Source organism: Camarhynchus parvulus, chromosome 5 (genome assembly GCF_901933205.1).
Source record: "Camarhynchus parvulus chromosome 5, STF_HiC, whole genome shotgun sequence".
NCBI classification, from domain to species: domain Eukaryota; kingdom Metazoa; phylum Chordata; class Aves; order Passeriformes; family Thraupidae; genus Camarhynchus; species Camarhynchus parvulus.
The window spans coordinates 51168066-51192942 of record NC_044575.1 but is presented as its reverse complement, the minus strand read 5'-3'; the positions used below and the strand labels follow the sequence as shown (position 1 = coordinate 51192942).

The window sequence follows — 24877 nt, the reverse complement described above, 5'->3', positions numbered from 1 at the left end:
AGTAAGGAAACACCCTCAGCTCTCAAAAATGCTGCTTGTGCTTCCAAAACCCCAAATCAGTCTCTATCCCTACCACTTTGCTTTACAATATAGAAATGCATGACTAATTCCTGCCCTCCATAGGCTGCAGAGCTGGAAACCACCAGTGTCCTGCTGTAGGAGTTCTGCTGCCTTTAACACACATGAGCAAAGCACAGAACTTCTTGTCTCCTGTCCTGTGCTAACTCTGGGCTCCCAGAGCACTGCTGGGAAATCTGCTCAAAGCACTTTCCCCCAAACAGCCCCACAAAATCCTGTCTGTGCTTTTGTGTTTAGTGCTCAGCAGCACTCCAGCATGTGAAGTCAAAAAACATGATCTTGTGAGAATTCTAAGGTGCAAAATTTCCTGGCCTTCTGAGCACCTTCAATAGCAACACTGCACACTGCTCAGCTTTGAGGGCAAGTGTTGCCTTTTCCTATGGATTTAAATGTGTTTCTTTCATGGGAAAGATGACAATCTTGTTAACTTGTACAGCCAAGTGCTTTGTACATGAAGCAAAGGGCCAGCAGTTTATTCTACAGATTCCCCTTATCTGAGGGATGACACTGTCAGGAAAGGGAAACACCTTTTGTATTTCCTGATCAAAATCTGAAAGGTAGGGGGTCAGTTACACATCAGAACCACATTTTACATCAATAACATTTTACTACATATTTTATTACATCAATGGCTTGAAAAAATTTTATTTGATGTCAGCAAACATTGGAAATCATAGAAAAATGAATTATGTAGAATTTCACAAAGGAATTTACCCCACTATAATTCCTCATACAGTAAAATAATCCAAAACCAAATGTTACTTTTCAGTGGCTAAGCAATTTTATAATGCTATGAACATTCATCACAGTAAGTGTGCTGAATAATAGAAAACAGGCAAAAAAGACATTTAAAATATTACTTACAACAGCATTATTACAACATACTTTCTTTAAAATCCCAACGAGTATTTCATCACTTCAAAAGCTATACAGCATTTCCATTATATTTGCAAACTTAACCTTATACATCTTTAAAATCTTGAAAAACTTCTTTTAAGCAATCTATAAGCAGTTAACAAAATTGATAAAATCTACATAATGGAATACTATACACTCCAGTATAAATTTCATTTTAGGAGAATATGAATGTAAACACTCATTATTATACAACATGCATAGACTATACTGACCTTCCATCTTCTGAACTGTAACTTTCACTGCAATTGTGCTTTACTATCAACAGGAAAAGCTGCATTAATCCAGGGAGTGGCAGAAAGTATTTGCTTTAGGGGCATTGCACAAGATCACGAGATTTTGACTTACTGAAGACAAGCTGGAGCTAATAAAATAATTTTTCTCCTTTTTTTTTGTAAAATATCAGCCCACTCATCACTGAATGGGCTATGTACAAATTCATACCAATTTGAAAAATAAACACATCATCAAAAAAAATCTCCTATGATATTTTTGCATTTCATTGACTTGGAGATTTTTGTTCACAAATCCAGTGATCAAGTTAGTGTAATGCACTGTTTGGCTCATATTTGGTGTGCAAGAATACCAACAGCATATTAGCGAATTCACAGAATAAAAACTGAAATTTAAAGTGACAATGAGCATATTTTAATACATAATGTTTCTGATGTATTTGTACAGGAAAGAAAAATGTTTGTCAGGACATTGCTTTAAGAGAGTAAGAGTTTCACTCTTATTTTTAACTATTAAAAAAGTGTTCTAGTGGATATTTATGGGGTCTTCCTGGTTGCAAACTTGTAAAAATATATTAAGAAACCATTATCCCCATAGGTATTAAATATATTGAGACACAACCATTGTGGTTGCACTACCAGGTATGGCTACTACGGTCTTAAGCATCTGATTGTACATTGTTGCTTTACTGTTAAGCACAACTGAGGCATGTATTTTTTTCCCTTGGTTATAAGATTATATTACAAAAATTGATCACTGTTTCAAACCAGTTAAACACGAATATTCAAGTAACAAGGTTGTTTTAATGGTTAAGTGAAAAAAGAAGTTACCTAGCACTTTACACAACTACATAAAAATTAAATAGAACAAATGAAATTTGTTTATGCATATGCAATACACTTTTATATCTTTAAGATTTCTAAAACTAAAACTTAAACTATCATTTTCTTTAACGATACCATATTTTGCACAATAACTTATACTTAGGAGAAATAATTTCCCATTTTCCACAAAATATATATAATTATGACATTCACATCGATAGTTTAAGAAACAAAATTTAAGTGAATATTCTTATTTTATGCAGTTATCTTTGTGGACCCTTCTAGTCAGAATGCAACCAGTTGATGTATCTAATGCTTGACCCATTTAACAAAAGAAAAAGAGGGTCTTCACCTAAACAAGGTCAAACCATTTCAAAAGCTAAAATGATTTTATCGCATTTAAAAACATAGTTCAAGAGAATGTAAAAAACTAAACGTTTAAAATACAGTGCTATTATATTGCATGTATCAACTACAATAAGATAGCAGTAAACTGAAAAATAATGAAACAACTTTTTTCTTCCTAATATCACAAATGATACACATTTCCCCCTACCCCATGGGGATGAAGCCAAAACACAACTTTTCTGATAAGATGGACAGATTTGAGGGCAAAAAACCAATGAGAAGTCCTCACAGGTACCTAAGTCTCCGGCAGAAGCCTGTCCTGATGAGCTCCCCCAGCTGGGATGCAAGCTCCCACACCGGTGAGGACCTCCATGCATTGGTACCAGCAGGAGGTTTAATATTTAATACTAGAGTGTTTCTAAAGAGCAGCATTGCTTTACACCACAACTGTAACTGGATTCACAGTGCTATTTGCCCGGTCTTTATTCCTAATTCACACTGGCTAACTCCTAGCATTCCTTCCCATGAGAGACTCCCAGCTCCAACTGGCACAGGTCTGAAGGAACATTTGAGCCACCAGAGCTGCCAGTTCACAGCAGCAGCTAGGCAATACAGAGGACAGGGAATAGCTCCCTTCCATCCTCCCATCACCTCAGAGGATCTCTCTGGAGCTACTAGACTGGAACTGCTCAGAAACAGCTGCCAAGTGGCTGAAAGGGCCCTTTTGGGGCTCCACCTGCCCTAGGAAATCCCTACCTGCGCTGTGCCTGTGTGTTGCTGCCCAGTTTCTGACAGGGAACTTTCCTCCAAGGGTAAGACCACACCTCAGTGCTACAAGAGGCCACATAACCTGCCTTTCCTGGGGCTGTGACCACATTGCAGGAGGTGCCAGAGCCAGCTCTGTTGCCCAGCATTAGCCTGCCCTGCTCGGGTACAGAGGGCAGAGCCACCATAGCACACAGCACAGCACAGCAGCCAAACCTCAGCACCAAGTCCAGGGCCCAGCCCCAGCTCCACCAACCTCACCCGTGGGCCAGGCCATAGGCTAGCTCATTTCAAGTTGTGTAAGAATGGTGCTGTACATCACTGTGTGCCATCTTGGCCTCAATCCTCTGTACAGGAAGAGAGGCAAGAAAGGTCCTTTTTTCCACCTGCAAAGACATCTGGTGGTTTCTTCCAACATCATTGAATTAACCATTTTTAAATGCTTTGTGACTAGTGTTATTTTGCAGCTTTCCACTGGACAAGAAGTAATACTGCTGCTTCTAGCTTCCCTGGACACTGTCTGCTTGGCACTCAGCAACCACCTTGTTCAAGGTGCAAAGTCCTCCCACAGGACTTGCAAGAACAGTTCCAGTTCAAGCCAGCTAGACAGGCCACAGCACGAGCCATCTGAGCAGAGGGCTGGGATTTGAAAGCTGCATGCACCAAGTATTTGGAAAAGCACCTCTTAGATTTTAAATTGCATATTTTGGTTCAGAACATGACAGCGATGTGTGCTTCAGAAGGGTTAAAATGGCCAATGAAAATTAACCCGGTTCTTCTCCATTACACTTGCAAGAAACCAAAAACTCCTGAAGGCTGAATTTTTGTGCTCCAACCATCATCCAAACTTCCAGTGGGAGAAGCAGTTTGATGTCTTTGGCAAACAGCGCTCTGAAGAGGAATGAGACACTGGGACAGAAAGTGATCTATGGTAGCCAAATGCAAAAAGGCACATATTCCCCAAAAGGAGAGGCACCAGAGAAAGTTGTTTTGACTTAATCCCACAGAGGATCAGGAAAAAGAAAGTTGTGTAGCACTCACTTAACAAGTTACAATGCAAATGCTGAATGCCAGGGGTTAAATAGCGTATCAAACAGTTTCAGGTTAAGTATTCCCTTTTGCACTAAATAAAAGCCATTAAAATATACAGGAATAAAATGCTCAATTAGGGAGCTTTCTATGAAGCAAGAACACACAAATACAGTGGAAAAAATTGCACAAACCAGAAGTGTAATGAGTTACATCTACAACCTTGGACTGACCAAACCTTAGAAATAACATTTCCTATCACTTTGCATTATTCATGATTGCTTGCTAACATGTCCTGCCACTGCAGAACAAACCTGCCACGGCTGGCGTGTGCACAGGCCCCTCCTTTATAGAAAGCTCACTAATCATAGTGTCATCGTAAGAATACACAGGAAGCGGAGACCACGAGGCCATGCAGCAATACATACTTATACCCTAAGGACCAAGTGTTATAAGAACTCCTAACGTGTAGAGTTACTGTGGGGCTGCTAAGGAGCTCCTTGTTTTGCAGGTTGGTCAAAATTTATAGACAGGTGTTACTGGTTCTAGAAGTCCCCATGCTTAAGCATGACGTTGGTGAAATGGAGAGCTGAGCTACCTGGGTGCTTTTGAAAGAAAGTGGAGGCAGTATGGAGGAATGAGGGGAGATTAAGGCAGATGTAGCACAGGACTGGAAGCGTTTGCCTTTTTTTTGGTAATAGCTGCTTGTCCACAGATATGATGCAGATGGCTGTCTGAGGTTTGCTAATACCTGATATCCTGGATAACACAGTAGTCAACACAAATTGTTCTAGGCTACAGCACCTTCTCACGAAGCAGATGCATATCTGACATCAAGAACAGAAGTAGCCTGGAGGGAAGAGGAGAGAAAAAGCAGACATTTAGTTTAAAATGAATACACATAGACTTTCTAGCATCTCCAAACTCCAACCCAAATCTATAGTACTGACAGTGACAAAACATACAACCCTGCCACATGGGGGGAATTCCAACAGCTTTCCCTGTTCTGAGGCACACTGGGATGTGTTGTTGGGAATCTAAACACATATGAATTAAGACTGGAGTTGATGCTGCTTTACAACCAGCAGCCTCACCTCACCCCTTCAAATAAAAGGAACTGTGGCCACTTGCCATGGGAGAGCCCAAAGCCCTCAGAAGCCTGATGAACCCTTCAGGAGGCTGGTGGCCAGACAGCCAAGGCATGCCAGGGAAGAAAGTACCCAAGGGATTTCAGTGTTAGGCCAGCAAAATCTTCTGGCTACTGCTGAGTCCACCTGATTTGACCAGACACTGCCTGTCCCAGTGCCCTCAAGAGCAGGCACCAGCCATGCAGCACTGCACAAGGAGGGACCAGGAACCCTCTCCCAGCCCATGGAGGTCACTTGTGTCACAAGCCCAGTGATGTTTCACCTTGGCCCCAGAACCACTGAGACAGACACCCCGCCAGCACTTTGCTTATGCCACCTCTGAAGGCAGGAGCTCCACATGCACAGCTTTTTTTGGTCTGGTTCCCACTACTCAGCACTTGTCTGCTTCAGAGTGGGCACCTTCCATCACTAATCTCAGGATCACAACTGCTGCTGTAGTAGTCATTTTACCAGACCTTGCTGTCTTGCCTCCATTCTCCCAACTCATTTGGGATCCTCACTGCTCCAGTATCCACCCACCTGGCCACATCAGCCCACTCCAGCTCCTGCTGAAGCCATTGCTTCCCTATGTCAAGTGAGATTCCCCTTTTTGACCTCAGCTTTCAGAAGCAAGGATGTATTTGAAGAGAGAAAGAATCTCAGAGGGCTCAGAGAAGAAAAGCTCTGCATTACCAGCAGAGTATAACATAATTCTACAGGACACAGGAAAAGACAGTGGCAAGAGCCACATATCTTTCAAATTGGTGGCTATGGACTAGCACCAATGCTGGTTTGCTCCATCTCTCAATTCTGGAAGAATGGGACAATTTCACTCACACACACCTGTGAAGGCAAGTGTTCTGAGTTTGGTTTTGTTCATTTCTCATACCTTTGGACTTAGCTCCCAAATATAAGCATCTTTGAATTGCATGTTATTAGGTTTTGTGAAGCAGTGAAGTTCTGCTTTTTGAATGTCCAAGTGATCCAGCCCTAATCAGAGCAACAAAAATATACAGCACATTGAGAAGTCTTTACTCCATGTTCAACCAAGATTTGCCTTATGCTGTTGACTGTGCTTGCATTTACAATGCATTTTTTTCAACAAGTTGTCTTATATTAGGCCAAAGGGAGTACTTGATCAGACTTTTTAACACACAAACCTCTACCATGGTTTTCTTCTACTAGATTAAGTATTAATCTTTATTGTTAATACTAAATTTTTGTAACTAACTTCCATACTTAAACATCCTACAGTCGCTTTGTTAATTTCAAACCTACATGGCCGTTGGAAAAGTGTTAACTCTGAACCTCCATCAAGAAGAGGCTGTTCCTAAAATTTGCCTTTACAGAAATAGTTGTAAACTGAAAGAAACTTTGCCTTTAGGTAGCTCCAGAGTGAAGTTCCACACACTCATGTTGCTTATAGCTTTCTTCCCTTCATTCAAGTGAAACCACTCACCAAAAATGAAAGAGCAAGCTTTGGCTCAAGATTCTATGATCCCACAAAGCCAAACCTAGAAGAGCTGGAAGAACTGAGTGCAGGGAAAAAATCCAAGATAAAGATGCAAGGGGTTTCAGCAGAAAGAGGTATTAAAACATCTATGTTCTGATGAGATACACATACTGTCAGAGGGCTGCAAATTTAATGTTCTCCTTCCACTTTCATACAAGCCTGGATCTCCCAATTCCCCAAATCAGTACTGGAATTGTATACCCAGATGAAGTGAAATATGCACTGACTGAAGATTGACAAAAATGGCTTTTGCAAAGACTACATATATATATATAAATACACACATACATCTATTTGAACTGAGCTCAGATTGGGAATTTGATGTGACTTTTGAATTGGATTTACCTCATCTTCCTCTTCAGACATTTTAGTGGAATTATCAGGAGATTTTACAGGCTTCTGGCTATTGGTTCCATTTGTCTCCTCTTTGCCATGCTCTGCCTCCCACTCCTGTAGGACTTCATCTATGTTGAAACGACGTCGATAATTTACAAAAAAGTTTTTCACTTGCACCACAGATTTGTTTCCAATCACATCAGAGATTGCCTGAAAGTCTCGGCCGTATTTCCTGATTGCTAAAAGCAACAAAAATAAAAACAAAAACTGTGTTATTTCCATAAAGACCAAAAATCAGGCTCAAGACACAACATAAAGATCCAAAGCTGAACTTCTGTCAAGGTTTCAAACCTTCTTCAGATTAATGCAGAATAAAAAAAAAAAGGTTTAAACCGGGAAAGAGACACAGTTAAAACCAGTCCTGGAGAAGAGAATAGAGGTGTAGTAAAAGATGGGTGGAGTCAAATGTACAAGGCCTGTTTAAATCTGGCTGTACTGCTTGAAAAGTTAGACAGACAAAGATGACAGCAGTGACTCCAGCTGAGAGTCACTTTCTGAAAGCTTGGACAAGCAGACACTATTTGCCAACATTCATATGACGCCATTTATGTTGCCCAGGGAGGGAAAGGGGGAAAATTGCATCCCTGCTCAAATACATTCTTTGGGCATTAGTATATGGCAGTGTCCAAGTCCTCCTTCCTTACCTTCTGAAGAGAAACTCAGCTCTGACATGCACCAGGGTTTTGACTATCAACAACTGAAGTACAAATAAACTTGTAGTGCCATACCTTGTACAGCAAGAAGCTGCTCATCTGTGGTCCAACGTGCATTAAATTTCTGGACGACCTAGACAACAACAGCAACAAAAATTCATTTATATACTTTCACTTGTATCTGAGCTCATAAAAACCTCTCAAAATTGCAACAAGGAATTAACTGTTAGTCAAAGTACATCACTAGCATTTATCTTCACAATTAACAAAAGTCAGAAAATGATCTCACCTCTGGAAGTCTGTATTGTTCTATACCACCTTCAAGCTTTTCTTTGAGCGCGCTGTTTGTCTGTTTGATATTCTGAATCTGAAAAGAAAGTTACATCCCTTTAAGAAGGATTAAAAAAAAAAATCTTTGGACAAGCCCTTTTCCAGCAGCCTTGGCAGGAACCTCACAAGCTCAGCCTTCCAGTTTTTCTCACAATCTGCCTTCTCCAAAAAGAAAGCTTGCTATATTGGAATAATGTACAGCAAGAGCAGCTGGCAAATCAGGAGATCCCATTTAATTTATTCTCCACTGTCTACAAGTCATTTGGAGCAAGAACTGCCCCAACTTCCAGGCCTGTATAAAGCCCAGCATAAGAAGACCAAACCCATCTGCAGCAAGCAATGAATCAAAGACTGTTAAAGAGTTCAGCTTCTCCCGGAGTGCCAGGAAAAAGGCTTCAGGCCAAAATACCAATTCTATTAAGTTTAATAAAAAGCTTGAGACAGATCTCTGCTTTAGAAACAGCAAAATGCTCAGATCTAGGCAACAAACTCATGTAGCAAACCTGTATTTACTCACAGATACTTGAAAAACATTTGTTTAAAAGGCAGATCCATCAGGGAAGCAAAAGGTACATAAGGAGTCTGTATGATACCTGTCTAGGAAAGACTAAGCCAAACATCTCTGTGACTTCTAAAAGTACCACATGAAAAGGCAAAGGAAAGAGCTGCTGCAGATGGAAATTGCATACTACTGAAATAAATGTCACCTGAGGAAAGTTACAGTTAAAACTGTAGACAGACTTCTGAACTGCAAGAAAAGCTAGGTGCCAACAAATGTTCCTTCAAGTCCTGCTATGAACTTTCCCTTGTTTTACTTCAGGTCGAAAGGAGGCTTGCCCACAGAACTAAAACCTAAGAGATGTAAAACCCAGAGCTGCATTCAGAGCACAAGGACAGCAGCCTGTCAACATTGTGCATCATCACTGCGCCAGAGCTTTACAGGAATTCCTGCCAGCTTTGCAGGAATTTGCCTGTTTGCAACAGGCACTGCCAGCAAACCCAGCAGTCACTCCTGTGCGATCCCGCTCGTACCTGCCGTTTGATGGAGACCAACTCCATGTCCAGTTGTCTGAGTACAGTGGTAGCAGCTGTGGCATTGGCAGAAACAGCTTCCACATCTTCCTGGGAAAGGAACATTCCTTTGGGAGGTTTCCTCTTTGCTCTGTTCTTGGCCTGTGTACTGTGCTTCTCCTTCTTCACCTGAGGGACAGTTTCAGCAGGTGGCACCTGGCAAACAGCAGTCGGTCATTTTACAAAACCAAGTATCCTTAGAGATCCCTTCCAGCTCACGCCATTCTGTGACTCTGATTTTTCAGCCACAACAACGTCAGTATGCAGACAGGAGGACATTTTTGCTTTAAGTGGCATGTCATACAAACTGTCTTATACAAATTTCTCCTTTCCTTTAGCAGCTTTCAGTGTTTACAGAGATATCGTGGTTGCCTTCTCTGCCCATTCTCATTTTGGGAGACAGATGCCCAGTTTTGCTCTATTAAATGTTCTGGTTATTTTCAAACCTTCAAAACCCTTCTTCTTGTTTTCATCATCAGATCTGAACACACCACCAGAAGGAAACAAAGTGAAGTGTGGAAACAGAAAGAACACAACTAAAACAGTTTACTGAGAGTTGTTTTACTACCTGACAGACACAGGAAGGAATAAATCAAAGGATAAAGGAGTGAGGTGACAACAGGGTAATTCTTAGATTGTTACACCATTTCTTGGAAGCCAGGTTTTCTTGCATAGCACTTGAATATCAACTGTTCCATCAAAATGGTGCAGTTTTACCTAAAATAAATTTTAAGTCTTTTTTTTTTGAAAAAGGAGTATTTCAAAGAGCACTTGCCATTTTTATCCTTTATGTCTAAAGCAAAGACAAGTAGATTAGCCAGGACACTTACTACAGATCCTTCATGAGCACAGCTGATTCTAAGACAGCAAAACCATTTCTTGCAGAAGTTATACTCAACAATCAACTCATACTTAAGATTTTTTACCCTCCCCAGTGACTGGAGCCTGGCCAAGAACACAGAACAGAAGAGTGGCAAGGAGAGAAAAAGCAGAGGGGAGGCAGTACATATGAATCCTCTGCTTGATCACTGCAAGCTTTAAACACATTGGCTTCACTTGGTGCTATTGTTTTCCTCCTAATGTGCAGCTACATGGAGTTTCTACACAGTTTTTGGCATTTGCCCATTAGTATTGAATGCTTGCATTTGAAACCACACGAAGCTGGGCACCAAACCCCAAGTAGGTATGAGGTTCTGACTCCCAAAGGACTCCAGCACAGCTGCCACAGATAAAAGCTTTCACCCTCCTCATGGGCACAATGGCCAGAGCCCCACAGCAGCAGCAGCAATGCGGACAGTTGCCTGCTCTCAACTTTTTTCTTCCATCCATTGGTGCACAGTATTCCACGAGATCTAATGCCTAGGGCAAGCCCAGAGGCAAGAGGTAACTCAGGGGTATCCCTCCTGCAATGGCCAATGTCTCTTTGCAGACAGGAAAGCAGGTGGTGAGCAGGAGAAACCAGACTGGCTTAGCTATGAACAAGTGAAGTAAGCTCTGCTCTCTGCTTCAGAAGGGAGCACTTTGATAACTGAGCCAGGTAAATTATTCAGCATGGATAGACATTTCAGATCCACTCATATTTCATCTACATACACTGCTTCCCAGGACTACACAGCAATGCCTCACTGCAGGTTCAGCCTGTCTGCTGACCAACAGGCAATGCCTGCAGTGCAAACATCCCAGAAGCTTCAACATTAAAGAAAAATGAAAGCAGTTTCAAATTACTGTTTTACACAGTTCAAAAAATGCAAAGCTCTTTTGTGCTGCAGACAAGAACCAGAGCTCCAGCAGAACAATTTCTGACAGCTCCAAATGCCTCTAGGCCCCAGGAAAAATTGGAACATCTAGTCTGTCCTGGAAACTCTTCTTTCCTGGCCACACACATTTCTCTTGAGAATTAAACCAATTTTTGAAAACCAGAGAGAATTAAAATGCAGGGATTTAGAAGGGATTTAGCAGTGCTCCTGTTTATTTAGATATTGCCACTGCTATCCAGCACACTTCAGTCTTACAAACTCCTTAATACAATGTTCCCTTCCTCAGATTTCACTGTGTAAAAAGGAAATAAAGCTATCTCAAGCTACATAGAAACAGAGCATGAAGTGGGAGGCACTTTCAGGAACAAGGAAGATACAGAGGAAGCAGGTCTAGGTCATGACCTCAGTATTACAGAGTCGCTATGCAAGGAAATCCAAACAGTTGCACTAACAATTAAATTAAAAAAAAAAAAAAAGGAAAAAGGATTCTTCTTCCAATGATCCTCAAAGGAGGAAACAGATGAACACCACCACTTCAGATACTCTGAGAAATCCCAGTATTACTGGGTAAGTCAGAGAGCAACCAACAGGTCTCAGAGCTGAAAGAACATCTCTGCAGATCTGGGACAGGGAGGTTCCTTCCAGTAAGAGTCCCGGGCTGCTGGCACATCACAGCCCCTGCATGTCTGACCACATCATTACAGAAACCTAATGACCAAGGACAAACTTGTCCCCTCCTGGTTACCTGCTCTCTCTCTCAAGGCATTTCAAATAAGCCCTAAATTCAGGTACTGTAAAATCAGAATCACTGAATCCTTAAGTTGGAGAAGGCCTCCAAGATCATGGAGTCCAATTTTTGACCAAACACTTATCAACTAAACCACAGCACTAACTGCCCTGTCCAGTCATTTCTTGAACACCTCCAGGGATGGTGACTCTGCTATGTTCCCAGGCAGCCCCTTTCAGTGCTTGACCACCCTTTCAGTGAAAAAATTATTTCTGATGTCCAATCTGAATCCCCCTTAAGGACATTTTCTCTCATTGCGTCCCTGGATGCCTGGGACCAACCTCCACCTTGCCAAAATCTTCTCTCAGGCAGCTGCAGAGAGTGATAGAGGTCTCCCCTGAGACTCCTCCTCTCCAGAATGAACAAGCACAGCTGAACTCTGAACAGGCTGTGAAGGCTGTCAGCCCCATTTTGTCCTCCAGCACAATCCTGTCCTGAAAAGTCCCCACAAGGCTGCCATGGCACACACAGCCAGATTGAATACACTGCATGAGTTTCAGATTGGTTTGAGCGCCATGGCCTGTACCAGTGTGACAAGGAGGGCACAAAGCCTCCTCCCACACTAAGATTTTCTGCAAAAATGTCTTCATGGTAACTGTCCAAACCAGACATCTGATCTGGTTTGGCCTTACATGCAGCCAAGTTGGTGAAGAGCTACCTTTCTTCCCTCTTCTGCAGCAAGTTCAGGACATGTCAGCATTGGTTGGGAAGGAAGAAATAATAAAGGGGGTTGAAGAGAGTTCTTTTACAGATGCAAGCTTTTGAAGAGCTTACAGAAAAATCTTAACTGTAAATTCATTAAAATAATGGGAAATGGGACAATAGCATTATTTACAAAACACTAGAGAGCTGCAAGTACACAGCTGGAACTTAGCCAAGTGAGAATCCTTCCTGTCTGAGTGTTGCTGAGGCTTCTGAGAACTCAGTTTCTTGTAAGGATTAATATAAATGGCTTCACATCCACTCTGCCCCTAGGAAGACATCAGGAACATGCTGGTTCCATCAGTGGAAACAACAGCAAAACTTTCCTGGAAAGTCTAGAGAGCACCCTCACGTGGGTGAAGAGTAGATGGAATGTTGTGATTTTTCAGTTATTTCCATGCAAAATTATTTGTTGGAGGAATTAATCTCACTGAGAGTGACTGACAAAACCATTACTCTGGAACCTTTTTATGACTGTGTGGGATCCTGTCTTTAAATACATCTAGTGGATTTTCCCTAAATATAATCTTTTAAAAAATGAAGAAGTAGAATGACTGGGAGAGAGAGACTGGGAGAGAAATCAGGCTAGAAAAACCAGGAAAGGGAGCTAACTTCAAGGAAAGAAGGTCTTAATCATCTTCCTGTAACTCACACATTCAACCCACACTGCTGCTGAACAAGGTGTTTTTATTTAGTAACAGGTAACCTGCAGGTTATGCACATGGAGATTAAATATATGATCTCCTGCAGGGCATCACAGGCTGGGTTTTCAGAACTGTGGTATTTGTGTAGCTATTTTCATCCAGAATTCTATGCCCACAGAAAATGAAGTACTTGAAGTGAAACACAAGTACTACATTTTGAGCTGATGTAACAACAGGTTAAGGTCACCCTGCCAGACAAAATTAACTAGGCACAAAAGCTTTCTCCTTTACTTTTCACCAGTACAGCTGCAATCCTGGTGCTGCTGAAGTGACAAGGATTGCTGGGGAATTCAATACATCAGGAATGTACCTTAGAGACTAACCTGTACATAAATGCACTTTTGTTGGTCTACCTAGAACAAAAGGACGGATCCCCCCTCCACCAAGCCATCTCCATAGGGGCTTGTGCTTCTACTCCCTCTCCATGCAGTTAGGTTGATTTAAACCACTGAGGGTGGTTTAAGCTAACACAGACAAAGAGAAGACAAAAGAGACTGGAAACAATCACATAGTACATTAGCATGGGATAGTGAAGTGTTAAATTTTCCCAGCTCTATTCATAACAACTTCTTTATCTATACTTGTCTTGATCTATGAATAATTCTGAAGACAATTCTTTTCTTGTATGACAACTAGACAAAGTACTGAAGAAAATTAGATACTGTCATGAAGTAGCTAGTAAATAAAACACTTTAATTTGTACAAGAGTAAGAAACAGAATTATACCTCCTTTTTGCTCTCCTTGTTTTGTTCAACTTCAATGTCAATAGGGTTATTTCCATTTGCTTCCTCCATTTCATCCTCACTGGAAGACAAAAGCAAACAGTACTGTATTAGTTTGTGAGGCTCTCTTTTTCTATAAACAGCATGCTAAAACAAAAGCATGAATGCCACAGCAAACCCAAAACCTCTCCTTAGTTTTATTCCCAGGATGTGGGTTTTTTGGGGGGATTGGTGTTGATTTTATTTGGTATCAGTTTAAGTCAATAAATTCTTAATTCTGAGGATAGTGCATAGAGGGACACTTCTCAGCGTACTTAGGCAAAATAAATCTACACAAATGAAGGCAAAAGACATGAAATTAATTCCACAAGTTATCTTTCAAAGAACATGGGACACCAAGCATTTTTACTTTAGGCAAACTGAGACAGAAAGAAAGACTTAAAAATACAGCAAGTAGCTAAAACACAGATTTCATGAAACTCCTTAATATTTAGCAAAACAGAGATGCACAAGATGAACTCCCTCAAGAACAAGCATAAAAAATGCTTGGTTTTTTTTTTTTTTTTCAGTGACAGCCTCACATTTTATTCTCCCCTGGAAAAGCAAAAGATGTTATCAGTTACAGAGTAATAATAGGCATGAAATTGAGGCCATATTGAAAGCAACCTTGGCATACCTGTCCAGTCTGGCTTAGGTGGAATTTTAATCAGACATCAAATCAAATGTGTTTTCATGATTTAGAATTTTGTACTGTACACAACCAAAGTAAATTGCATTGGCCATTTGAAATGATGCCCAGAAACAGAAGAAATAAGCTGATGTAATCAAAGCATTTTTATTAATCAAAAAATTAACCTATTTTGTCATACCAAACTTCATAGCTGGTGCAGATATGTCCCAGCTCCAGGACACGGCATGGCTGTGCTCACAGGGAGGAGGAGCCAGCAGGCACAGCATGTGCTGCTGAGCTTGGCTGTGGCATCAGCTCTCACCTGGCCATGTCCCTGCTACAGCCACATCCCAAGGAGGAATGGGCTGCCATCCTTCTCCACAAGAGCAGGCACTTGTACAAACCACTTCTGCTCTCCCAAGCCACCTGGCTCAGCAGCTGATTGACAATTTAGTTTGGGTAATGATGATTCCAGGGAATCCACTCCCAAGCATCCCTTCCCAGAGCTGCACACAAAGTCCCTCACATACAACTTAGAACAAGTGCTGAAAACCTGGTCCCAAATGCACTGAGAGCTGTGTTAGTGGCAATCTGAGGGGTTGGGGAATTTCCCTGCCTAGCCACAAAAGGGATATAGAGGTATTTGAGTGAGGTACCTCAGACTGCCTCTTCTCTTAACCCCAAAAGAACTTCTTTGTGTTCTCACCTAGGTTCAGATTTCAGCCTTTTCACAACAGTCTTTGCTGTGCTGATAGTTTGTTCTTGTATTCTATTCTAGCAAGTGCCCCTAGACATGAGCTGAATTAAAGCCCACCTCCTCAATTCTGCAGCTGTAGACACCGATTGCCATAACCAAAGAACACTTCTGAAGCTCTGCCAACACCAAATGGCACAGTACAACCTGAAAATCCAGGCACCCTAAACTCACCCAGAGTGGATTCCACACCCTGCATGGCTGCACTGACAAATCCTTTGAGGGTGCAGGGGTTTGACTATTTTACATAATGGAGGGGAAGAACAGAAATCAAACATCAAGCTGACAGCCTGGTGCTTAGCTTCCTGCAGATGTAAACCAAGTTAAGCACTCCCAATCCAGCTGCCCTCCTCAAAGGTTACAAAATTACAGCACATGGCAGCCCACACAGTTCTTTCCCATTCACCAGATGGTCTGAGGTGCTACTTTTCCTAGCAAACAGGCACAGGTACTGAAATGTGTGTTTCTAAACTCCAGTAATTTCATTTGTGAGCACAGAACAAAAAGAGAGATGAGTATTAAAAGACCTTAAACTACATGGTACAAGACAAACACACACTCCATATAAAAGATCCCCCCCTCCAATCAATAACTTCAATCAATAACTAGTAGGAAAGCTGAAAAACTAAACAAACAAAAAGCCCCAACAATCAGGATGGGGAGCAGAAAAATAGACAGTCTTTGCAGAGAAGAGAAAATAATGGAAAAAGAGACAGGTCAAAGAAAGCCAACCAAATACTGGACAAGCTGGCTGTCAGTATTCTCCCTGGCCCTGCCTGCTAAGCAAGTATTGCTGACCTAATGGAGAGATGGGAGAGGCTAAGTGAGTCATTGGTATAGCACAGCTCAACCCTAGAAACACATTTCTTCCCCCTTCCCAAACAAGAGTTGCTCACATGCAGTGGAGCCAGCAAACAGTCAATGGGAAATGCAACAAGCCCTCTGAGGGGAAAGGTGTTTGCAGAATTTTGCCCAATTATGTCAGAAGTCTTCCAAAGGCAGGCACACTTAAAGTCTGGTTTGCAATTGCAAACCTTAATTGCATTTTAGAGCAGGTTGAGAAGGCACCTGCATCAAGCAGTTGGAGTTGCTGCTGTTCAGAGTGGTTGTTTTTGCCACAGTCACGTGAAACCTCTGCATTTCTGAGGCTCTTTCAGCTCCAGAGCTAGGTGAATTGACAGTAACTGTACAGATACTTACACTGCTGACCTGCCTTCAAGGGCTTGCATGGCTATCCAGGAGGGTGAGCTTGCAGAAAAGGCATGACTCAAGCTCATTTGCTAAATCTCAGTGTCTAATGACCTCCTGAACACCACCAGCCTCACCCAAACGCCAAAGCACCCAGCACTCCCTGGAACAGCTCAGCCAGAGAGCTCATCCTAAGTTCCCCTGTGCTACCCTCTTCTCAGTCACTCAAAATCAGACCCTTAACTTCATCTTTCTCAGGAAACAGAGCTTGGTCTGGCAGCCTTTTTTTGGTCACAGTTTTCTAAGAGGCAGGAGGAAGAGTCTGTGTGTGTACAGTCACAGGCTCAGAGGGCTCCTGCACTGGAGCCTGTTTCCTGTAGCAGGTGCACGTTCTCACTCTGCTGAGCATCACGTGGAGGAAATAAAGGCAGACTTCAGCTCTTTCATTAATTCCTTTTACTGTCCTTCTTATCAGCTTATCAGCTTTTCTGGTTCTGCTGACAACAGTGCCAATCAGATTGTAAACAGATTTAATTTCAATTTTCCAACCCTCAAGCAGTATCACAGAAAAAGTTCTAGAATGGTGGGACTGTAACCAGGGCACTGGAGGGCAATCAGGAACTGCAGTGTCAAAAAGGGAACACAGCTAACTGCCAACTGCCTTTTGCTTTTAAGCAAAGCAAAACATAGCAGGGAAGAAGGGTGGGGAAAGGTGTGGTACCAGGAAACATTTTGGGGAAAATCCTACATCTGGTTTCTTACAAGCTAACAGGAATTTCTGGGACAGACTAAAGAAATCAGTGTGTGCAATACATGACCTTTCTGCTTGCAAACCTACCTTTCCTCACGTTCCCTTTTTTGCTTACGAGCATGACGGTCCATCACACTGGTTTTAGTCCTTGTCTTCTTCCAGGAGTAGTAAAATTTCACCAGGCTGGCTATTGATTTGTCAGGAAGCTGTAAATTAAACATGTATTCTTTTATATGTTTATATGTAAAGTATCCCCAGAAGTTCACAAACAATTGGTCTGTTTTTCCAAGGAACATCAGACCTCTTAACATTGGATTCTCTCAAAGGCTCAAGCAAGGCAGTTCTGTAACCTTTCCAGAAATGTTCTATGGGGGAGCATTTCAGGTTAGTGCCTACTATTTAGGACATCAAGGTCTCCAAAGAGCATCTCAGCAAGCTTCCACTCACCAGTCAAGCAGCTGGTTCCCTCCAGAATAGGGCAACACAGCAAGAGCAAATCTGAAATGAGGCCTCAAAACTGAGGTAACAGTTTTAAAGCCAGAACAGACCTAAAACAGTTTTAAAGCCAACACAGAGACATGTAAACAATCACAGAAACTCCTGAATTGCAAACATCCCAAGCATGTCTTTCATGTTTGGTTAAATAGGTTTATTCACACCATTCACATGACAAAGTCTATTCAAAGGTCTCAAAAAGGATCTTTTCAAAAGGTGAAATGCTACTGAGGGTGAACTGAGGGTACAGGAAAATGGAAATTTTTTTTGTTCTCTTACACATTCTAACTAGGAATGAAAAGTCTGCCTCCAAAAAGCACAGAACTACATTAAGACTAATTCTCTACTTTTGAGGCACTCTACATGGATGCTCTTACACAGGACTTTTAAAAGGTGAAAGTCCAGTCTTTTCTGATGAATAAAACATTTTTTACTTAAGTGTCTGATTCAGTTTGGAGGGCAGAGCAGGTGAGGAGGAAAACAAAACTCTGAGCAAGAGTCAGATATCTTTCACTCAAATACTGCTGTTTAAGTCTTCACCTGAGACAAGCCTGGTTCTCAAACTGCAGACTGACTTTAGGTTCTAATAACAGATCACACCAGCATTCCCACTCTGGCCCACAGCTGCACACAGGCAGAAATCCACAGGTGCTAAGTCAATGTTGTGTTGCCAACAGCCATGCAACAGGCTGGTGTTCTTAAAGAGTTCCACAGAACCAAATCAGGGACAAGGCTGCTCATGACAAACATCCACTTGGCTATAAACCGGTACTAAGAGTGCCAAAATATCAGAACCAGCTCTGATAAATACTATAACTTGCCTTTCATTCTCTGGCTTTGGAGATTTCTCCCCTCAGTTCCAGTCTGCAGGGGTACTAATGGGGCAGCATCTATAAACCAAAAACTAACATGCTCCTGAGCCATTGATTCCTGTCCCCTGCTACACACAAAGCTTCATGCCATTTAATTCCTTTCATGCAGAATCGCTTTCCTGGGAGTAACAGTAAAAAAATATCATTACCTAGGGAACAGTGCATGAGCTTGGCATCCCTGTATTGGAATGAACTTCACTCAGGGACAGAGCCATGCTTCTGCACATAAACCAAATTGAGAATTTCTTGCTTTGGCAGTTAACCGACCAACAGGACGGGCTTTATGTTCTTTTTTCCCCAGGACATTCCCCTGCCCTATTTTGCCTTCTATAGAAGAACTCAGGAATAAAGCAGCTCCACTCTTCAACAGTTCCATCACCTGACCCAAGGAATGGGAGACCCTAGGACTCCAAGAATATTTGGAAATCAATGTCAGTGAAGGACAAGGAACATCAAGGAAGACATGATGAAAACAAGCCTCTTTCTGCCATCCTTTTGAAAAGGGACCTTCATCCTTGGAAGGCAAGTCACCTTTTGCTTTTCAGCAGGATCAGCAATACAGACTTGTGTCACATGTACTTTAAAGAGGCTCAACACTGCAACAGCCTAGGCTCACTTCAAAGGGTCACAGACAGTGGAACTGGGTCCTGCTGGAACACTCAAGAGACTACTTTACTGAAGGAGAGCAAAGAACAAAGTCTAGTTCCCACCTAGGTGATGAACCACTTGAAAACACTCAAGATACAATTAATAAAAATTTTTACAACCCATCCTCTCCCTCTTTCAAAAGAAAACTGCACATTCCGTAGCACTTTCCTTTCAGGCAGAAACCTATCCCTGAAGTTTTCAATCATACATCTAAAACATATCATTACCAACCTAAAGCAAAGGACTGAAGCTTGCAAGGATGTATAAGCCTCCATCACAGCATCTGCTGACAGTCCCAAATCACATTAAGCACAGACTTCATCATTCAATAAAATTAATTCCTAAAAATCAGACTGTAAGAAAGGAAATCAACTTTGCACAGAGATGATCTTTACTGTATATGTGTGGGCATGTCTACAGATCATGCCTGAACTGCAGCTGAGACAAACACTACCATAGCACACAGGGGACTGAAAACTGTAATTTCCAACCAAAAAAAAAAAAATCACACAGTCATAGTTTATCCTGAACCAGTAAAGCACTTCAGGAAAACACTTCTACAGAGACTCTGGGAATAATATTGTTTCTTTCTATTCATGGCAGCATTCTCCCTCTAACATCCCCTTTGGCCTGTTCTCTCTCAAGAGCATTAGACACACATTCAGCACAAACAGCACTGAAGACAACAGTCTGTTCTGCTTTCCCACTCCTGCAACACCACTTACCATCTGCTGGATCCTGTGAAAGGTTTTCCCATGGAAACTGAAGGCCTGTTCAAACAAGACCTTGTCTTCCACTGTCCACTCATCTGGGAATGGAGTAAAGTTTGGCAAATCTGCCAAAGACTTCTCAATGTTGTGCTTGTGCCAAAACAGCATCCCAAGAGCCTAGAAATAACACAGACACCAAGGTGACAATTGTAATCAAAAGAAGCATTACTGGAAGACGGAAAGGGAGAGCTATGACATTTTTCTCAGGCAACATGTTCAACATAATTTTAATTCTCAGCTACATCAGGTGCTTTTCTGAGTGCAAGAAACCTGGAGTCCTAGGCTGTGAAGACCAGCCTGAAGTTTATCAAAACGACACAGGTCATCACGTAATAAAAGATTAGCAACAGAAAGGTGGGAGAAAAAACTTAAGAAATTACTTCAGCTTTACTGATCATGGTATGCACAGATAACCTGAGCAAAGGCTTGGGAAGTCTACCTGAAAGAGACTGGAGGCAGCTTCTTTCCTGTGCTGGACTCCACTTCCTGGCAATTAGAAGGATGGTTTCTTTGACTGGGGGTTTTTATAATTGTTTATGGGGTTCCTTCTGAGGGGGACTGGGAAAAGAGAAGAGAATGAAACAAGAACTGGAAGAAGGAAAGGCAGAGAACATGCATCACCTTGACTTACTGCTAAAAAGTCCCTGGCCAAAGGAGGAATAAATCTCACACATTCTGGGGGCTGCTCTTTCGTTCCCTTGAGAGAACAAGGGAACAAAATGAGAGACCTCATTTTGCTGTTGCAGTCTCTGCTTCTCAGTTCCAAAGTGCCTGTGCTGCACTTCACCACCTGCAAACCCTTCCCCTTCTGCTGTCTCTGAGACACTCATGCACAGCCCCCCTCTCCCAGAGCTCCACAACCCCTGTGTGTTATGACACAACACTACCTCTGGCATGCCAGCAAAAAAACAAGTCATTTTGGGAAGGCCTGACTCTGCAGAGCTAAAAACCAGCCTTTCACAATTGCTGTGAAGTGAAAACAATCCCTAACATGCTGAGTAAAACGTAAGAGTAACCCTCTCATCATATGCAAACTCAGCTCAGGTTTCACAGCCATACGTACCCTTATCTAGTAGTTTCACCCTGGCTGCCCAGCGTTACAAAATCCCTCCAAAATCGGGGTTTCCCCATTACTTTGCTATGCAAAAAAGTAGTTCCTTTATGGGATCTCACACCCCTGAGATTCTGCACAGAGCATGCATATAAATGTTAGTGTTATCCAAGATCTTGGCCAGATCCTACTGGACTCAGTGCTGCCTGGACACCTTCTCCTCCCTTCTGCCATCACACAGAACAGGTAGCAATCTCAGTTGTAGCACGGTCACTTGGTCTGTCACAGAAGCCACACAGCCATTCTGGCAAGGATGGGTCAAAGAAACTATTGTGCAGCCATGAAGGACTGAGTTTCCCCTCCCCTGACAATCTCATTCAGCTTCAAATATGAGATCTACCCAACATCCCTATGAGGAAACAAGGGATAAACAAGGAGCGAGACATTTTGGGAGGGCAGGGTAGCATTATATAGCACTGTGGTGTTAGTGAGGACTGAGGGAAGAGCTGCTTATATAAAGCAAGAGGTAAACAAGAAGATTTCCCTTATAGGCTTGTTTAAGAGGAGATCAGTATTCATCTTCCACCTGTGCTGCCCTGGAAGAACTCTGCACTCACACACAGGTGAGCACAGGGCCTTCCCAGGCTCCTTTGTCCCAGGGTGTCTGACAAAGGCTGGCAGGAAAGGCCAGGTCACAGCCAGATATACTGTGGTGCTTCTAAAAGTCTGTGACTACCACAGCACAGCACAACAGCCCACAGCTGAAGTGCCTGCCCTGCCAGAGCTCACTGGCCTGTGGGGAGCCTGCCCTTTGCCTGCCCTGGCTGCAGGGACTCCCAGCAGCACAGCCCTGAGCCTCCAGCCATGATCCAAGAGCAGCAGAGCCAACAGCAGGGCACTGAGCCACGGGCAAGGGGAGTGAAAGGACAGGGATGGGAGCTGGGCTGGCACGGATCGGGCAGCTGGACAGGAACCCTGCCGGGCACAGCAGCACCAGCCAGCACACAGCCCAGCAGCCTGCCAGCAGCCCCCACCTCCTGCAGCAGACTGGCACATCTCAGCCTTTAAAGAGATGCATTGGGCAGTGGGCACAGGTGGCAAAAAGGCAAACTCTGTATGATTGTCAGGCAAGCCCCCTGGACAGAGGAGCAAAGTGACCACCTGTCAGGGGAATGCACATGTGGGACAGGGCGGCCTTGGCCAGCAGAGCCCAGAGACAGTGGCCAACTGCTAAAGTGAGCTTTTACTGGCTTCCAGGGAGTCTGCATCAGCTTGTCCAGTTACTCAGCCAACAGCCACTCTGATGATACCTGCTGAAGACAGGGTTTCCCTTGGTGACACAAATAATCATCCTGATTTGAAAGCCTTGACACTTGTCCCTGTAATACAAAATGAACGTGTGCTTTCCAGAGCAACACAAGCTAGATCCTCTCCAGTTATTTCCTGAAAATGCCCAGCACAGCTCTCTAGGAAATCCCAAAGGACATGGCAAACATGTTTAACTCCAGAGTACTATGTGAGAGTGCTACAGAAGGAATGAGAAAATTTTTAGGAGCAGGGACACTTTTACAAGCTGCTCAGTCACTTTACGTTCTGATGTGGCAAGTCATGCAACTTCTGTACACAGAGGGGGAGAGAAAAATGAAGAAAAAGACTCAAAGGAATGAGTGGGAGGTCTGTATTTTCAACATTAAAATTAATGCAAATCTCTGTTAGCTAAATTTAAGTTTTTCAAACCACAAGAATTCAGTGGATTTTTTTTAAATCACAAGCTTCATTTTCATCATTCTTCTGTATCAGTCTTTCCAAACAACACTTCTCCACTAAAATAATAAAACCAATTTCTACTATTCCAAGACCATCTCTCTTGAAAAATGTTATCCACAATAACCAATACTAGAGTATACCAATATCAGCTGAAGAGAGTTACCACCTTTATCTTCATTTTAAGTTCACAGCCTCCTGATGCCTTTACATTCATTTTGTTGCTGTTTTCTGCTCTTAGAAACTACAATTATCAAGCCTGATCATTCCTGGTTTTGCCAGAAATTTTGCTGGCTATCTCAACCTCAGTTTTCTTGTTCAGCAAGAAGTCTTTTTGAGCATGAGTATCAACCACTGAAAGTCTGACTCAAGGATGACAGCAGAATCATTTACATAGAAGCCCTTTCCCATCCCACCATTTGTTTCTATGCTCACAGCCTCTGTCTGAACAATTTCATAAACTTTCAGGTTTTTGTACTTGTAGAGACAGTATGTGATTTGCCAATACACTGAGTTGTGAGATTCCCTGCCTTCCCTTTCCGAGCAAGTGAGTGCATGAGGAAACTCCACAGAATTCAGAAAAGTTTCCCAGGCACAGATCTACTCATCTCCCCAGCATGTTTTGAAATCACTGTCAGTTAACACAGGAAAGATTAGTACACAATCCTAGACCACAGGGAATAAAGGAGAGGTCTGTTCCTCACACCAGGGTTTCCAGCCCTAGGTTACAGGTCATGGCTAAGGTCAGTGGCCACTGGCAGTCATCCCCTGTTTACTGCACTAACAGCCAAGGTGCTCATCTGTGAAATGCAAAATGATTTGCAGCACAGTTTTAAGGTAAATAACTGTGGGTATCAGTTTGCCTCAGAAAAGCACATGATGGTTCAATAGCTCATTAATAACTGGCAAGACATCCATGAAGCAGAGACGGAGCAGTCAGCTGGAAACTGCAGTGCAATCAGGCAGCTGTCCAAAGATAAGCCAATCTTTTTAACATTTTTAGGGGGTCTGAAAGTGCTCAAGAAGCAGTCACCAGAAGAAGCATAATACTCATGACCAGACTCCATTAGAAATGATAATGGTTTTGTTTTTCTTCTTTTGACTCTTGATGTAAAACTAGAGGTAAACTCTGTATCCACAGAGTACAGGCTACTATTAGGAACAGTCAGTTTTGGGACAAGTAGTAGAGGAGAAAACATAGAAGGTACAGAAAGAAGCAGTTCTAGGCAGTTGCTTGAAGTCATGTTTGAATGCTTGCTGAAAAATATTTTAAAATAAAGTATTCAGAGGTTTGTTACCTGCTCCATATTGTATCCATGCTTCTCTTTAGCAATGGCAATATATTCATCCACTGAAAAACAAAGAGAAGGTGTAAGTGCATTTCATATAATGATCTCATCTCCCCTTCGCTTTTCCAGTCTAAAACCCAGATCTGCAGCTCTGACTTCAGCCCTCCACAGAGAACTCTCATGAACAGCTCCTGTTTCCAACAATTCAGGAACAGAAGGCAAGGTAAGAAAAACAAGCCACCTGACAAACTATGTATTTTCCTTAAGCCTATATGGTCCGTGATATCCAATCCAATTCCAGTACTTCTGAAACACAGCCTCTGGTATTTCAGTACTTGTTCATCAAAACTGTAGACATGACTCTGTCAGCTGCTTTTTGGGGTGTGTGTTTATTTTGTGGTGGGTTTTTTATTGGTTGGTTCACTGGTTGGTGGTGATTTTTTTAATAGACCCAAAGTAGTTGTTTTCTTAAGGAAAAACATCCCCAGACACAATCCATACCTTCCAATACTGCCAGAATCCTAGTGTTGCACAACCACTGCAGACACCTTAGTAAATTTTTCAATTCTTAGGTCTCAGCAATTTTTATCTTGGACCAAACCCTATGCTCTTGTATCATCATGACCCATGAGCTTTTAATCTTTACAATGTGAACGTGCACTGAGAAGT

The 24877-nt window shown here is 42.4% G+C and overlaps 1 protein-coding gene across 1 annotated transcript in view; it reads right to left on the bottom strand.

The window, feature by feature from the left end:
- Window positions 1-240: 240 nt before the first annotated feature.
- RCOR1 (REST corepressor 1) overlaps window positions 241-24877 on the bottom strand; it is an 82519-nt gene continuing 57882 nt past the window's right edge. Inside the window, exons 4-12 of the mRNA XM_030948539.1 lie at window positions 24218-24270; window positions 20060-20221; window positions 17407-17525; window positions 13960-14038; window positions 9245-9439; window positions 8172-8249; window positions 7958-8015; window positions 7179-7408; window positions 241-5043 (exon numbers count right to left, since the gene is read on the bottom strand). Of these exons, the coding sequence (XP_030804399.1) occupies window positions 5002-5043; window positions 7179-7408; window positions 7958-8015; window positions 8172-8249; window positions 9245-9439; window positions 13960-14038; window positions 17407-17525; window positions 20060-20221; window positions 24218-24270 (1016 nt within the window). The 3' untranslated portion in view covers window positions 241-5001. The remainder of the gene's footprint in view (window positions 5044-7178; window positions 7409-7957; window positions 8016-8171; window positions 8250-9244; window positions 9440-13959; window positions 14039-17406; window positions 17526-20059; window positions 20222-24217; window positions 24271-24877) is intronic.